At 38.6% G+C, this 17,073-nt stretch overlaps 2 protein-coding genes across 5 annotated transcripts in view; both read left to right on the forward strand.

Moving 5' to 3' along the window:
• The window catches only part of dnmbp (dynamin binding protein), a 35,568-nt gene extending 26,005 nt beyond the window's left edge, over positions 1-9,563 (forward strand). For 3 of the 4 annotated variants that reach the window (XM_058405839.1, XM_058405841.1, XM_058405842.1), the window contains 13 exons: positions 1,271-1,467; positions 1,660-1,759; positions 1,847-1,994; positions 3,172-3,189; positions 4,088-4,287; positions 4,422-4,552; positions 4,643-4,747; positions 4,881-5,012; positions 5,216-5,548; positions 5,749-5,928; positions 6,012-6,210; positions 6,323-6,981; positions 7,103-9,563. In XM_058405839.1, coding sequence (XP_058261822.1) covers positions 1,271-1,467; positions 1,660-1,759; positions 1,847-1,994; positions 3,172-3,189; positions 4,088-4,287; positions 4,422-4,552; positions 4,643-4,747; positions 4,881-5,012; positions 5,216-5,548; positions 5,749-5,928; positions 6,012-6,210; positions 6,323-6,981; positions 7,103-7,288 — 2,588 coding nt within the window. In that variant the 3' untranslated portion in view covers positions 7,289-9,563. The remainder of the gene's footprint in view (positions 1-1,270; positions 1,468-1,659; positions 1,760-1,846; positions 1,995-3,171; positions 3,190-4,087; positions 4,288-4,421; positions 4,553-4,642; positions 4,748-4,880; positions 5,013-5,215; positions 5,549-5,748; positions 5,929-6,011; positions 6,211-6,322; positions 6,982-7,102) is intronic. The other variant, XM_058405840.1, reaches the window with a different exon arrangement.
• A 676-nt stretch (positions 9,564-10,239) lies between these two features.
• Positions 10,240-16,627, forward strand: LOC131363289 (hyaluronan-binding protein 2-like). The gene is made up of 13 exons (XM_058405661.1): positions 10,240-10,575; positions 10,964-11,000; positions 11,117-11,224; positions 12,291-12,401; positions 12,486-12,602; positions 12,798-12,914; positions 13,005-13,200; positions 14,415-14,512; positions 14,627-14,882; positions 15,177-15,319; positions 15,619-15,759; positions 15,877-16,022; positions 16,272-16,627. The coding sequence occupies exons 1-13, from the start codon at positions 10,486-10,488 to the stop codon at positions 16,431-16,433; spliced, it is 1,722 nt and encodes a 573-aa protein (XP_058261644.1). The 5' UTR covers positions 10,240-10,485; the 3' UTR covers positions 16,434-16,627.
• The last annotated feature ends 446 nt before the right edge of the window (positions 16,628-17,073 follow it).

Here is a 17,073-nt window from a genome sequence, read left to right on the forward strand (position 1 = left end):
AGGTATTTTAATTTCTAGAATAGTTTTAAAAATGCATTAAAATAAATTAAAAAATCAAAACCATGATGATTTAAAAGTGTAAACTCCGGTATTCAGCATCATTAGGAGCATAAAATGGGACTGCATTAAAATTAAAGCATGTTTACCCATCAGTAGGCAAGTCTTTAGACAAATTAAGAGGCATTTGGTTAGTAGGATAGTCTCTCGTTGGATTTTGAAATGAATTAGCAGCATGAAAGCTTTAACTCAGCATGATATCACTATGAGTCACGTTAAATCTGGGAAGCAGCGAATAGTTTCAGGGTTTGCAGCACATGACAGTTGTATGGACAGTTAAGCTCTTTGGGGCACAGTAATTTCATTCAGTGTAGCTGGTGTGTATTGAAGTAAGCAGAAGTAATACTCTAAATTGTGCAGTACTATAGCCAAGGGTCCTGCTGTGCCGTGTTACTAAAGAACATCTGATTGGACTCATTGACTCCAGTTTCTAAACTCCTACTGTCTTATAAAAAGCATCAAAGGACTAGTTTGTCAGTGGACACTGTCAGCTCTTTATGTTTTTACAAAGATCCATTTTAGGCTTCATTTTTGAAGCGTGAAATGTAGGAGTGCTGTCCTGTCTCCACCGTTCCCACCGTTTTATCCAACCTAACTTCAGAGGAGAAAAAACTCACATCGTCAGGCTGCACTTTTATATATTATATAACTTTTTATATATATATATATATATATATATATATATATATATATATATATATATATATATATAGATAGATAGATAGATATATAGATATATAGATATATTTTTTTTACAATCTTTATACCTTTTATATACAGTCTGGGGAAGATCCTCCTTTTATTCTATATGTTTATGGGTCCCTTAAATATTGTGGAAGAAAGAAGGGTGTGCTTATTTTGCTAAATTGGTGTCTGTTGGTTTATTTTTGGGAAAAATTTGGCTAAATATATTATAATCAGTTTTTGTAGGGTTTTTTTGTCATTGTTTTTTGGCACTTGCAATTATTTGTTAGTTTTTAGAACTTGGTGAGTTCTACCCAATTGTCATTTGTATGGTAGAATTGACTCAGTGTGCTTTTTACTGTGCTGCACAAACTGTTTTATTCCAGTGTCCTACTTCTATTCTAGCAACTAATTAAATGACATAAAACCTCCACAGTGTGATCAAAACCAAAACCCTGAATATAGAAATGTGGCATTTACTAGGTTTCCTTGTATTGTAATTTAAGATGTACTTTTTGTGTTCATTCAGAGATGACTCTACTGTCGGCCCAGCCCAAATCGCTAGAACCTGCTCCAGCCTCTGCAGCCACCACAGAGGATCCTGAGCAAAGGATGTTAGAGAAAAGGTCAAAGGTCATAGAAGAGCTCCTGCAAACTGAGAGAGATTACATCAAAGACTTGAACATGTGTAAGGCAGAAATCATCGTACCTCTGCAGATAAAACAGGTAAGTCGGGCTATACATGCTAGGAGAGTGAAGCAAATTTTTTTTAATTATTGGAATTTACCAAGATGTATAAAGTTTGTACACATGTAACTGTTTATTTTCTTCAAATTAGATGCTTTTTTTAGATGCTAATTTGTGTTTTTGTATTCTTGGGTTTAACTTGTGTTCTGAACATAATGCCTGTACTTTAAGGTCCAGAATATAGACTTCGATGGGCTCTTTGGCAACATCGACTCTGTAATTGATCTCTCCACACGTCTTGAAGAAGCTCTTCAGGACACTGACTCCATAGGTAAGAAAAAGAGCTCTAAGTTAGTGTTGTTGCACATATATTCATTTTAAAATGTACAATTTATTGAATGTATCATTTATTTCTTAGGAAAAGTGTTCTTGGACTTCAAATCAGAACTGGAAGAGGTGTACAAGGTCTACTGTCAGAATCATGATGATGCCATCGCCTTGCTGGAGACCTATGAGAAAGATGAAAACATTCAGAAGCAGGTGCTGGAATGCCTGGAGAACCTCAGGTTGGTCAGAGAAAAGATTTCTGATTTGCAGATGTCTAGGTGATGCATAAATGGTGCTTCTAAAACTACCAGAGAATGTTTGAAACATGACCATGCTAGTTACTATAAGTTGCTATTTTATGGTTTTGTTTATTAAAAAGAATGGTGAGTGTGTAAGATGATCCAGCATTTACTGGTGCTCATGTTACCGTGCAGAAACTTCAGGCCTACTCCCCCAAAACAAATGATGTTATTGATGATTCTACGTATACACACAAGGATCTTATTTGTGTAGTTGGCCATTTTTTGTGCTGTTTAAATGCAGGAAGTCTTCCTTGTCATCTGATGTTTGACTTTTTGACAAAAGTAAATATAAGTTGGCAAATAATGATGGTGTGAATTCTGATGTTATCAAGTTTACAGCATTTTCCTTTTGCTTTTGCCTTTTGCCTGATTTACTATTTGATATAGTGTAGTAAAGTTAAATTAGAGAACAATGTTAGAGATATGTTAGATAGAGAACAAATCTCTTTATTTCACTCTGCTAGACAGGCTTCTCGCTAGCATATTTCATAGTAATTTCAATGAATCACGTTAATTTTCACACAGCTTGCCAGACAAATGGAAAAGGGAATTGGTAGCCTTTTATTTTCTGCGCTCAAGGAAATGTACTTCCTGTTTTTGCACCACAGCAATGTTTTTAGTGTGTTTGGCTGTTAATGGGGCTGACGGGGCTTTGTTTTACTGTATCTGCGGTTTTGTGAGTAAAGGACTTGGCTCTCCCGCTGCGTTTCTTTTCAGACTAGTTGTGAGCCACGTGAGATTTTGAGGCCATAGGAAGCTGACATTTAATTTTTTGGCTCAGTGGGGAGCAGTGAGGGGCCAGTAGTGCCTTGCTGCTCCTCTAAATTGGGTCACTGATGCCACATGCTGCCCTGGCAACTGAAAGTTTATTAAACTAACTCGGAGTAATTTATTTTCTTTTGTATCTGGTTACTTGTTTCTTCAGTCTTGATATTGCAGGAAGGTTAAATCACTAAACCTCAATTAGCTGTTAAAATCTAATAATGCTTTCTTTGTGATCATTATTCTAGCCAGTAGTTACCTAGTGTCTAATTTGCAAACATAGAAGCAGGTCCCTTAACCCGACATAATCTGTTTTGTCCCATCTCTCTCTTTTCTCCCTTCCTCCTGACAGAGCGATATACCATGAGTGGTAAGTCTAAACAAGCTTCTGCATGTGAAGTGCCTGACAGCATGCATGGTGTTTATTAACCCTCATAACCTGTTTGTGTATGTGTGTTCAGCCAAGGGGATTGTGTACTCTGAGTGCTTTTTCTCTGTATTGTATTTTTGTGTTGTCTCTTGTTAGGGCTGTGTTCTGACTTGACTTCAGATTGCACTTTGAGTTACTGATTTAACTTGTTAACAAGCATAGTATGTCAAGTCAGAATTTAACCCCAAGTAAAATGTTGGCTTACTTTTTTTTTTTTTTTAATTTTTTTAATTTTTTGTTTTTTATTTACATAAAGCTGTGTGGTGATGTGATTTAATATTAACACAATCTCTAAGCAATTACCAATCCTAATGCATTTTGCTGTTTGGTTTGTTGTCTTGAGGAACTGTGGAAAAACACCTTGTACACAGTTCTTCAAAAAGAAAATCCATATCTGGTCGATATAACACTGAATTTGGTTTTCTTTCACTGAATGGAAAGTGCAAACAATTCATCACTCTTGAAATGGGTTTTTGTTCATTCCACCAATCATATTAAAGTGATTAAATCTCCCATTTTAGAAGCCTTGCTTAACAATCCACCCAAGAAACTTACCAGTTTTGTATTCAAGCAGTTAATAAAATGCAAATAATCTGTTGAAACCCCAAAACAGCGCATATTAGATGGCATATATTCGATTTGCTTGTGTTGTAAATTTTACTTTTCATATTTATTCAGAGATGACTAATGTCAGACTCTTCTAAATCTCTTATTTTGATTAATGATGTATTATAGATTGGTGTATGAACAATTACCCACTGTAAAAAGTTTACGATGAAACGGGTTGATGTGCATTGACTGTAGAAAGTCTTGTAAATTTCTTTCCTTTTTTTCTCAGGGGGAAGACCAACTACATAAATCTGGGTTCGTTCCTAATAAAGCCTGTACAGAGGGTGATGCGTTATCCGCTGCTGCTCATGGAGCTCTTGAATGCCACACCAGAGTCACACCATGACAGGAAGCAGCTTGCAGATGCAGTGTCATCTGTCAAAGAAATCAATGTCAACATCAATGAGTACAAAAGAAGAAAGGACCTGGGTATGTGTGTGTGTGTGTGTGTGTGTGTGTCACAACCTGAACTTTGATACTCCCTGATTTTTTTTTTTTTCTTTTGTAAGAAACATGCAGTTGTTAGTCAGTGTTAATGCCAGTCTGCCCTCTAATGTTTATAGTGGTGAAGTACCGCAAAGGGGATGAGGACAGACTCATTGACAAGATCTCCAAACTAAGCATGCACTCCATTATCAAGAAGTCAAACAGAGTGAGCAGTCACCTCAAACACCTGACTGGAATTGCACCACAGGTATAATCATTTCACACCACATCCACATATGGGCAGGCCATATATTTTGCAAAATATTTTGTTGTTTACCATTTTTTTGACTGTTGTCAGATTAAAGATGAAGCTTTTGATGAGGCGGAGAAGCGATTTAGACTCCAGGAGAGATTAATCAAGTCCTTTATCAGGGATATCTCTCTTTATCTGCAGCACATAAGGGTGAGTGTTTTTCTTGAGCTAAAATAAATAATGGTACATTCAAACAACTTAACACTCTTTTTAATCGATTATACAAGCTGAAATCCTTGATCTAGGCTTTTATCTGATGTGTTTTTCTGATGTTGATAACCAGGAGTCAGCCTCTGTAAAGGTGCTGTCAGCCATCAGCTTCTGTGATATCTACACAGAGCGACAGAAACAACTGGATCCAGAGCGCTTCCAAAGAGCTCATCGGTGTATCAGTGACAAGCAGTTCACTGAATTTGTGAGTCCGGATCAAAAACCTTAACATCACTTTACAAAACTGCGTGAATGGTATAATGAGATTTATAAGGAGATCATTCAAAGTGCATGCTGCCTTGCAGATAAAATTTGATAAATATAATGCAACAGCAATAATAATACTTATAATTTTATTTTAAGTTACATTGTGCGTTTCTGACATATTTTGTCTGTGTGTGTGAGTAGAAAGAGAGGACAGAGGCTCTGGTCATCTCTCCCCTCAACCAGCTGCTTTCCATGTTTGCTGGTCCACACAAGCTGATCCAGAAGCGCTTTGACAAGCTACTCGACTATGATAACTGTAAGGAGCGAGCAGAGAGGTTAAAAGATAAACGTGTGCAGGAAGAGCTGCAAACAGCAAGGAACAACTACGAGGCCCTGAATGCCCAGCTGCTGGACGAGCTTCCCAAATTTCATCGTGCTGCTGAAGAGCTCTTCACCAACTGCATGCGAGGCTTTGCTCAGGCACAGAGAGACTTCATGTTTCTCACACTGGGAGAGCTCTCTCCACTCCTGCAGGTGAGGATAGGTCATGAGATAATGAGACATGTGCAGGGCAGCAGTGGTGAGGAAAGATAACAGGGTGACTTTCAAAGCGAAACAGTGTAGGTCATTTTAATGCACTAACTAGAAGCACCATGTCACACAAAATCACATGAGAAATCACAAATGCTGTTTGAATAACAGTGAATTATACAATAATGTGTGTCTTCTGATAGCTGCCAGGTATAGGAGGCACGGAGGGGAACCTGGTGTCACTGTTTCAGGAAGAGCACAGCAGAGTTCTCCAGCTTTTACAAAGCTTCAGCTTCTTCCCAGAGAACCTTCCCATGCCACGCAAAGCCTATGAAAAGAAAACCCTTGAGAAACCGACTTCCAAGAAGCCGCTTCTAAACCCTGTGAGTTAGACTCCATTGTAACAATCAATCCCAAACACCCAATGTGTTAAATTGTATTAAAATCTCACTTCTCTTTTGTATAGCCAAATTGCATAATGCAGACTGATGAGCATCGGACAGGGCTACTTGCTCTCTACGGCCCAGAGAGACTATTCCAGGCTGAAAGAAATTTTAATGCTGCACAAGACCTGGATGTGTCCATTCAGGAGGGTGATATTGTGGGAGTCATCAAACAGCAAGACCCCATGGGCAGTCAGAATCGATGGCTTATAGATAACGGTGGTAAGTATGTAAATTAAGAATGCAGTTTTAACTCTTGTTTGTTTTATGTTCATTGTGTAACTAATGTTTTAGATTTTTGGAATAACTTCTGCCCTTTATTCTTATCCCCTAGTCACAAAGGGCTTTGTTTACAGCTCCTTCTTAAAGCCCTATAACCCACGACAAAGCCATTCAGATGTTTCTATTGAGAGTCAGTCTTCCAATGAGTCAGGATATGGTGGCTCCTCCCCTGTGTTCTCACGACAGAACAGCAACAGCACACTGACATTTAACCATGAGACATCTTCCGTCAGCTTCTCTTCGGGTCACACTCCAAACCAGGCATCACTACGCCTCTCTCAGGACTCTAACACCTCCCAGAGGATTCCCCACACCGATACTCCATCACCAAGCTACCCTCAGACTAATCAGAGGGATACCCCTGACTCTACCTATAGAAATTCCTCCAATCAGAAAGAACTGTCTGAGACTGCTGTTCATAATGCTGCCAATCACAGAGACTATTCAGAGACTTTGTCCCGAAATCCTGCCAATTACAGAAATTCCTCTAACTCCAGTTACACTCCACCAACTAATCACAGAGACCCCTCAGACTCTTCAGAGACAGACTCTTGTTCATCCAATAAAGACTCTAGACACGATGCATCACAGAGGCACACAGCTTATGGCTCTCAGCAGAGACAGAACATCGAGTGTTCAACACAGAAAAGGAAGCCTCAGTATTCTGCTGATGAGTACATAGAGCCTGAACATGAGCTGGACGGCAATCAGGTATACCATGTTTAATTAAAAGAGATTGTTTTCTAATGTGTTTAATTGAGAAAATGTAATAGGAAGTGTAATTTTTTAATCTCCTCATTACTTACCATTTTTCACTTTTTGTTTCTTTCAGATATACTATGCTCTTTATTCATTCACTGCACGCTGTGCAAATGAGCTGAGCATTTCAGCCAATCAGAGAGTTAGAATCCTAGAGTTTCAGGACATGAATGGCAACCAGGAGTGGTGGCTGGGTGAGGCCGGAGGACGGCGGGGCTACGTACCTTCCACATACATCCGCAAGTCAGAGTACACCTGAGCATGAACGCTGTATCAGAGGAAGAAAAATATCCAGTTACCCCAACCACCACAAATAAGCTGAGCTGCAGAGCCAAGTGGAAAAAAGGACAATGTTGTGCTTTTAACTAAGTGAGAGATGGACTGATGTGGTGAATGAGAAAGCAGATTATTGCTGTTTATGGCAACAAAATGTGACTATTCATAAATGCATTTTCTGGCTTTCTTTTATCTCTTATGGACTTCCTCATTGTGACATTCTTGAACAGCCATTAAAAATTTTGCTTTTTGAGTTTGGAGAAAGAATAGAATGATTGTGTGAAAGCATGGGTTATGTTCAGGTGTCTGAATGAACAATAAATGAGTGCATAGGAGCTGGGCAGGAGAAGTCCAAAAATATGCTAGCACTTACCTGGTTTGCTAAAGGAAATAGATCATGAAATAAAGAAAATAGAATGAAGTGTTAAAACCTGTGTTGGATATGTGAGCATAACACTGGCATGCATTACTAGAGGAAGTAAAGTAATGAGAAAGCAGTGCATGTTCTCGGGTACTTAGTGAACAAAAGCAGTGGTTTGAGCATGATATTTCAGAGCTTTTTGGAAACATCTAGACTTGCTTGTAAGACAATCAGAAACATCCCGTATTCAAATGTGCATGTGATCAAACAATTAACAAAGTTTACGAATCTTTCACAGAGCTCAGAACAAGACTCGGTATATGCTGAACAATATTTAAGAGTCCAAATAAAATGTGAGAGGGGGGTTTTATAAATACAGTACTTCCATAATTTTGTATTTTTTTTCACTTTTTTGAATGAATTGTTCCTTACAGTTACCTTTGAATGGGTTTTAGGAGCCAGAGCCACATAGGAGGTAGATCAATAGTGATTTCATCCATTGAAACCATGAGGCCCTAGAGGTCCTTTTGATGCATGCTGTTGATGACTTTCATCATATTCATCTCTGATGCTGTATAGTAACCATGTATGTACTGTATTCCAGTCACAAGCAATCTATTCCTTTCTCATTTGAATAAAACATCTAGGAAAAATGAACTCAAGGACTGAATGAATCTATACAATACAGAGCTCCTTTACATACATGTCTGGCTTCAAACGTTTACCTACATTGATCAGCTATAACATTATGACCACCTGCCTAATACTGTGTTGGTCCCCCTTTTGCTACCAAAACAGTCCTGACCCATCGAGGCATGGTCTCCACTAGATCCCTGAAGGTGTGCTGTGGTATCTGGCACCAAGATGTTAGCAGCAGATTCTTTAAGTCCTGTAAGTTGTGAGGTGGGGCCTCCATGGATCGAACTTGTTTGTCCAGCAGATGCTCGATTGGATTGAGATCTGGGGAATATGGAGGCCAAGTCAAACCTCATCAAACCATTCCTGAACCATTTTTGCTTTGTGGCACAGCACATTAACCTTCTGAAAGAGGCCACAGCCATAAGGGAATACCTTTTCCATGAAAGGGTGTACATGGTCTGTACATGGTCTGCAACAATGCTTAGGTAGTAAATAGTGGTAAGTGTCAAAGTAACATACACATGGATGGCAAGACCTGAGGTTTCCCAGCAGACCATTGCCCAAAGTATGACACTGCCTCTGCCGATTTGCCTTCTTCCCTTAGTGCAACCTGGTGCCATGTGTTCCCCGTGATTCATCAGACCAGGCCACCCTCTTCCATTTCTCTGTGGTCCAGTTCTGATGTTCATTTGCCTTTTGTTGCCGCTTTCAGCAGTGCACAGGGGTACCCTGAATGGTCTGCGGCTATTCAGCCCCATACGCAACAAAATGTGATGCACTGTGTATTTGAGCAACAGTAGCTCATCTGTAGGATCAGATTACCCTGGACAGCCTTTGCTCCCCATGCGCATCAGTGACCCTTGGCCACCCATGACCCTGTCTCCGGTTCACCACTGTTCCTTCCTTGGACCACTTTTGATAGATACTGACCACTGCAGACCAAGAACACCCCACAAGAGCTGTAGTTTTGGAGATGCTCTGATCCAGTCGTCTAGCCATAACAATTTGCCCCTTCATCAAACTCACTCAAATCCTTACACTTGCCCATTTTTCCTGCTTCTAACATCAACTTTGAGGACAAAATGTTCACTTGCTGCCTAATATATCCCACCCACTAACAGGTGCCATGATGAGGAGCTAATCAGTGTTATTCACTTCACCTCTCACTGCTCATAATGTTATGTCTGATCGGTGTATATTGCTTCATGTATCAGTGTAACCAAATGCATGTTTAAAAAATAAACTGATTGTGAAATTGTATTAGTACTTTGCTGCAAAGCTGTTTTTGGAAATTGGAGAGACATCTATGGAAAGAAGTAATTAGCTTTTACAAGTGATCAGATGATAGATCACAGTTTTCCCTGAGATCCAAGTTAAGCAACTTAGAACATGGCACTTTTGGTGGCAGACCACTAGATTTTAAGGTGAGCAAAAGTAAAGGAACATATAGTCTTTAAGTAACTATCACTTAATATTTGGTTGCATATCTCTTTCTTAAAATAAATGCATCAAGCTGATTGCCCACATCACCAAGCTAACAAGGCTCTTAACCCTCAGCTGCTCTGATGTATGACTAAGATAAATGAAAGTCACTCTGGGTGCCAAATGCTATAAATGTAAATAACAAAAGTGTCAGAATACTTTTCTCCCTTTAAAGTATTTCCCAAGATATAAAAAAAAAAACTTTAGGACTATTGGTGGGCAGTAGATGATTTTAACATCAACTTTTGAGTTCAAAGGTCTGATTCTGAGTAAACATGCCAAAATGTGGACCTGGCCATTGACCTACAGGAGAGAGCACATATTACAGCAATTTCAAGAAATAAATCAATTAAACCCATTCAAATATGAGCCAAATATGGACATGCCCGTGTCTAATTCTAGACTTGAATCATAATAACATATACACCAAGAAATAAACCCAGGTGGAAAGTTCTTATGTGCAGCCAAGAGAAACAGACTAAAGAAGGTGTTTGGAGTTTTTAGGGGTACAAGGTTGGACATAATTCCATGAAGAAATCAATGCATTAGGCTAATGATTGCCAGCCGGAGAGGAGCAACACATATGTATAATGCGTATGATTCCTACATACAAGAGTTGATTTGAATGGTCATTGCCTACATTCTCAGGACTGTGGTGATTTCTTCCCTGTAATCCTGTGACCAGTACTGGCAGTACCATGCTCCCACTATTGTTGTTACTGCTGAGTCTTAACCAGCCAGCAGCAACAGCAGCAGCAACAGCAGCAACAGCAGCAGCACAAAGTGAGGTATGTAGCAAATGTAAAATTAATTTGCCTTAAAAATTATGATGATGATTTTGGAGAGTACAAAGAGAGGACTCAGTTTGCATAAAGCCTTTTCTTATGTCCCTGAGAAATGAATGTATTACACACAGTAGCTATTATTGGACGGCTAGTTATTGGACATTACCTTTCCAGGACCAAATCTCACAAAATGTTTACTAATTGTAGTTATTATTTTATATTGTAGTCATTCTAGCGATATCACACTGCTCCACACTACTCACTATACTATATTGTACATTTAACTCAGTCTACAAGTCTTCTTATCCAAAAACAGAGTTGAATTTGAGTAATGCAGAATCTGTTAGAATCCTTATTGAATTTTGAATGTTAAAATTGTGTACTCTTTCAGGGACCTTTATTGAAGGTTAAAGTTGGTATCGATGAAGGTGAGGTTTATTATCTTAGTTTGATTAAAAACACTGACCCTCAGTCACAAGCTTCTCATTTCATTGAGCTTAAGTACCTTTCTTTTTAACCCAGAGTTTTTATAAATGTGTTTTAGATCCAACAACAGCAACCAACAAGACCTCTGATGACTACTATGATGATTCTTATAATGATCAAACTAATACCGACTCACAATGGTTGTACGAATTAATTGAAGAGAGAGGTAAAAGTAACTTAAATACTTAAAAAATTTACAGTGCCTTTTGGAATTATTGGGACTTAAGTAAATACAAATATAAAAAGGGCGTTAGGTGATGAAGCAGGTAGAGTTGTCACCAGCCTCAGGGTTCTTGGTTTGATACTGAGTTTTGGTTACTGTCTATGCAGAGTTTCTTTGCATGTTGTCCCTGAGTCCCACTAACCACCCAAACACATGTCAGTCAATGGGCTTGCTAAGATAAACTGCCCCTGGCTTTGAGTGAATGTGGGTGACTGGTGGATTAACATCCCCTCTAGGGTGAGTTCTTGTTTTATGCTCAGTATGCTCAACAGGAACAAGTGGTTACTGAAAGTGTAACAAAAGTAAAGTCTTGAGAATCAGTATTCTTAAAAACAATATAAAATTTACACAAGTTTTCAGACCATTTATTCAGTATTTTGTTTAGGTCCATTTGCAGAGATTGTAGCATTGATCTATATTTAATGTGATGCTACAAGCATGGCACCAGAATCCTGATGAATTTACCAGGTGATAAACCAGATGTAACACCTTGAATTCAGAACAAAATTCAGGTTTCTCTTTTAGCTTTTTTTTTAGCTTTCTTTTGTCTGGATACTGTTGATTTTCTGGACATTTCTCCCACACTGAACCTCCATTAAAGTAATCTTAAGGCTCTTGGGTCACATCCCTGACTAAAGTCTTTGTTTTCTTGCCCTGGCATGCAGTGTCAGCTGTGGGGCTTTACATACTAGACCAGGATTTGCCTTTCCAAATTACTGAAACATTTCTTAATAAGATTAATCATATATTTTCTTCTCTCTTTTTGTCCCCTGCTGTTGACATACTTCATTACATTTCTGCTCATCCAGCATGGTAAACAGTTTTAACTATATTTTTTCTTCTCTATCTGCTTCTCCCCCAGTCTGTAAGTCATCTCATTAGAGTGTACACTGATGGCAGTCCTCAAGGCACTCTAAATCAATCTGGTTGCAAAAACATATGATGTAAAAATGCAAATATGTTTAATATTATTTAACAAGATATTGTTTTTGCTCTTGCTTCCTCTCAGATGAGTGTGATCCAAATCCTTGTTACAACAATGGTGTATGTGAGAATGATGGTGATGGCGATTTCAAATGCATTTGCCCTCGGCCTTTTAAGGGCAAAAGGTGTCAATCTGGTTAGAGGCCCATGATTTCTTATAATTTTAAAATATTTAAGAATGGTTTTGGCACATTAGTGTATGAGTTTCTTTGTTTTTCAGTTATAAATGTGTGTAGGAATGTCAGGTGTGGCCGTGGAGTATGTGTTTTTATTGACACTGAGCCCTTTTATGAGTGCAAGTGTATCGCCCCCTTCCAGCCTCCAAATTGCAGAAGACGTGAGTGTGATCAATCTTCACAATGACACTGAAAGGAAACACAAAGTTTTTTACACAATGCTGTCAGTAAATATGAATTGTTAATTTATTCATTTAAATATTTTATTTGAGAGGCAGATTAATTGTGTTGAGGAAAACTAAATGTTTATTTTTACTGCAAGAGTTTTGTTAAGAGCTTAAGTTGTTCTGTTTCAGCCTCACCCTGTAATCCCAGTCCCTGTTTGAATGGTGGAACATGTGTGAAGGGTCGAACACGGGCTTCATTCCACTGCAACTGTACTGAAAACTACAGTGGAAAGTTCTGCCAAGTTGGTAAAGTGGTCTATTATCATTCACTGCTTTTTTAAATTTGTTTAGTATCTTGTTTATCAACATGCTGGTGATTAACTCTGTGTGACTAAGGTCCTGATGATTGCTATGAGGGAGATGGGGCATCATACAGAGGTTTTGTCAGTGAAACAATATCTGGACATGACTGTGTACCTTGGAACACTCATTTTGTATCAAATCTTGGTGATGATGATTATACTGAGGCTGGCAAGGAGGAGGAGGAGGAGGAAGAGGAGGATGATGGAATTGGACCGCATAACTATTGCAGGTCAGGGGTGTGTGTATATGTTTGTGTGTGTGTGTGTGTGAGCATGCCATCAAATGAAACACTGCTTATATAAGAGTTTAATCCCCTTGAACTTTTCCATGTTTTAACATGTTACCACCTGGAGCTGACTCTGACTGATGAGACAAAATAACCTATAGCCTCTGCTCCGCATATATATTTTTATATAAGCCATTACATTAAAAACACTCTAACTCTTTGGTCCCCCTTGTATTGCCAAAACAGCTCTGACCCATTGAGGCACAGACTCCTTAATGTGATATCAAGATATTGGCAACAGATCCTTTTAGGATTCTCCAACACATGTCACACATGCTTGATCAAATTCAGGCCTGGGAAACATGGACGCCGAGTCAACAACTCTTTGTCATTCCTGAACAATTTTGGCAGTGAAGCAGGGAGCATCATCCTGCTGAAAGAGGACAGTACATTAAAGAAAGCCTAATGAAGGGGTCTACTTGGTCTACAACATGTCTAGGTAGGTGGTACATGTCAAAGTATCATTCTCATATATGGCAGGACACAAGGTTTCCCAGCAGAACATTGCCCGGTGCATCTTGCTGCCACTGCCTGCTTGTTCAAATAGTTTATCCTGGTGCAATCTCTTCCCCAGAGACGTTATGCACACACATCTGGCTATTTGTTCCTCAAGCACATCAGTAAGCCTTGTGGGTCTATGACCCTGTCAATGGTTCACTGGTTGTCCTTTCTTATACAACTTTTGGTAGGTACTAACCACTACATACCAGGAAGACCCCACAAGACCTGTTGTGTTGGAGATGCTCTGACCCTGTCTCTGATGGCATTTCCTTGCTATGTACCTATACTTTGCAATGACAATAAAGTTGTATCTATCTATCTGTCCATCCATCCAGCCATCACAGCTTGGCCCTGGTCCTTACACCCATCCAATTTTCCTGCTTCCTTAACATCAACTTTGACAATATCATGAGATAATCATGTTATTCATGTTATCAACCATTTAAGTGGTTTTAATGTTATGTATGATCTGTTTAAACATTTGCAAACATACTTACAAATAAAAAATACATAAAAGTTATGATTACATAACCCCTAAATCACCTCTGGTATAATCAGCTGGCATCAGAATTTAAGTCCTAGTTAAGTCTATGTTTTACTAGATTACTGTTTAAGGTTACTGTAAATATATAAGCATTGAATATCCCTTCATGTAGGAACCCAGATGGGGAAAGCCAGCCTTGGTGTTTCTTCAGACACAATAACACATTTTACTGGGATGAGTGTAATGTCAGACGTTGCCAAGGAGGAACAGGTACACATTTTTCATTGTTTCTCTTTCATTTAATTTTGGCTCCCACCCTCCCACTGTCCACCCTCTCTACTAACAACACACCTAGTTGTAATAACATTCTTCATACTCTTATAGCTTTAACCCCAACTGAGCCATCAACTGAGGTAGCGATTACCAGACCTACTCCAGAAAATGAGTTCTCTGTGTGTGGAAAGCTATGGCCAAGTAGGATTACACCTAGGATTTTTGGTGGGAGGAAGGCCAAGCCTGGAACTCATCCCTGGCAAGTGTCATTGCAGACACGCATCAGAAATAGCACTCAACCTTTCACTCATGACTGTGGAGGAACCCTCCTCAGCTCCTGCTGGGTCCTCACTGCTGCTCACTGCATGTAAGTGTTGCCTGCAGTAGCAGTGTTGCAATATGGTACCATAACAGCAAAATTCTCAATTTAAATAAAAAAGAGCCCTAGCAATCTAATCCAAAATTTACTGTAGTTTAACAATGAAACCTGCAGTTAAAATATTAAATACATTGTGTGCGATTAATTAAAATTCTATAATTCTATAAAATTCTATAAAATTCTAAATTTATAAATCTTAATTTGTGTGTGTGCGTGTGTGTGTGTGTGTGTGTGTGTGTGTGTGCGTGTGTGTGTGTGTGTGTGTGGTGTGTGACTTAACAGACATGAGGAAAATGAGATGCAGGTGGAGCTGGGTGGGGTGGACCTGGAAAAGTCTGAGCCAGCAGATCAGAAACTAGCAGTCCAAAGTTATATCCTCCATGAGAACTACACCGAAATTGACGATGTCCAGTACAATGACATAGGTTATTTAAGAAAACATCTTATATTTTGAATAGGCCTATTGCAATTTTAAAGCAATTGTAATTATTTTGATATCTCATAAATTTGTGAGGAAAATGCCCTATGATGTTTGATTCATGTATGGATTCGAAAGGCCGTAAATTATCAGTCAAAGAGTCTTGGAGATTTTGTACATGTATCTAGTTTTGCATGAATCAAAATGTCAGCAAAATTTGGAACTGAATTAGTTATATTTTAGATTTGATTAGATTTTAATTAATAATGATGGTGCATTTATGGTGCTGTTCAAAATAAATTTCAGCCCTGCTCAAACTGAAGCCTGTGACAGAAGATGGTCTTTGTGCCAGAGAGACCAGGTATGTTAAATCTGCCTGTCTGCCCCCTGGCCCTTTTCCTGATGGGATGGAATGTTCTATATCAGGCTTTGGAGTCACTGAGAAAGGTGTAGTTTTTCTCTCACTCCATATTCTTACTTATTTGTTTGATCAGCTTTCCTTTACCGGCTAACACAAAATCAACTCATGGTTTCTTTTTATTTACACATTCTTTTTTCTTGAAGATGAGCGTGGTTCAAAACAGTTGCTGGACACAAAAGTTCTCCTGATCAACCAAAACCGCTGCATGGCTCCTAATGTTCTTGGTGATCTGCTGGATGACAGCATGGTCTGTGCCGGACGAATGCAAGGAGGGGTTGATGCCTGCCAGGTGTGTATTTATGTGTGGCTATTCAAATATACTGTATATATCAAACAATCATGTGTATATATATATATATACATAATAGCATGGCTAGAACATGGTTAAACGAATCATATTATGTCATATTATGTGACTAGAACTACTGTTTTAAACCTGGTATGCTGGTTTCTAGTGTTTCTGTGTGCTAAATGTACCCATAGATATTTATTATAACGTTTTTTTTGTTTGTTTTTTTTGCACTTATTTGCTTTATAGGGAGATTCTGGGGGTCCCCTGATCTGTAAACAGAATGAGACACATTATATCTATGGAGTGGTGAGCTGGGGTGATGGTTGTGGCAAGAAGAATAAACCTGGTGTTTATGCCCGTGTCACCAAATTTCTTGACTGGATCAATGAAAAGATGCGCTCCAAATAAAGCTGGGACATATTCTGATTATTATAGAAGTGACATAGTGGCATACATTATCCAGCTTCCACAAAACCTTTTTTTTGTTTGTTTTCATGGCCATAAATTATATACCATGCAATAAGTAATTTTATTGTATCCTGTCAGACATCTGTATAATAAAATCTCCAATCCAGCTGTGGTTACACAAATCAGTTTTTCACATTAAAGTTTTGTTCAAGACAACTCATTGATATCTGTTTTTTATATGCACTACTATATGAATGACTGACGTTTATCCCCTATGCAGTGCGTCTCTTGGGAGCATATACATTGTTGAGTTAAATGTCCATAGTGAGGATTTAATATCAGTATTTGGTATCCATTTGAAAAACATTGTCTTAGACACTTCTACTGACAAAAAAAAAATCTTATATGAAAGGTAATTAGCATAATATGAATGCTGCACCCAGAAAACTGATTTATGCAGCTGTAAAAACCATGTTTTGAATTTTCTTTTTTTTTTGCTTTGTAAATATTGACTTGTGCTGTGTAAATTGGACTTAAGTCACTAACACTGTGCACAGTCTTTTATGGAAAACAGTAGACTCAAGGTAAGAGCACTTACACGCATTTATTTGTGCTTATGGCCTTGCCCATGACCCAGTGT

The sequence above is a fragment of the Hemibagrus wyckioides genome, linkage group LG13 (genome assembly GCF_019097595.1).
Source record: "Hemibagrus wyckioides isolate EC202008001 linkage group LG13, SWU_Hwy_1.0, whole genome shotgun sequence".
NCBI classification, from domain to species: domain Eukaryota; kingdom Metazoa; phylum Chordata; class Actinopteri; order Siluriformes; family Bagridae; genus Hemibagrus; species Hemibagrus wyckioides.

What these genes read in the sequence shown, in the direction of transcription:
- LOC131363289 (XM_058405661.1), top strand. Translation starts at nt 10,486, where the DNA reads ATGCTCCCACTATTGTTGTTACTGCTGAGTCTTAACCAGCCAGCAGCA. An exon ending in GGGCAAAAGGTGTCAATCTG is followed by an intron (nt 12,402 to 12,485) that starts GTTAGAGGCCCA and finishes TTTGTTTTTCAG; the next exon opens with TTATAAATGTGTGTAGGAAT. An exon ending in TGTCCAGTACAATGACATAG is followed by an intron (nt 15,320 to 15,618) that starts GTTATTTAAGAA and finishes AATAAATTTCAG; the next exon opens with CCCTGCTCAAACTGAAGCCT.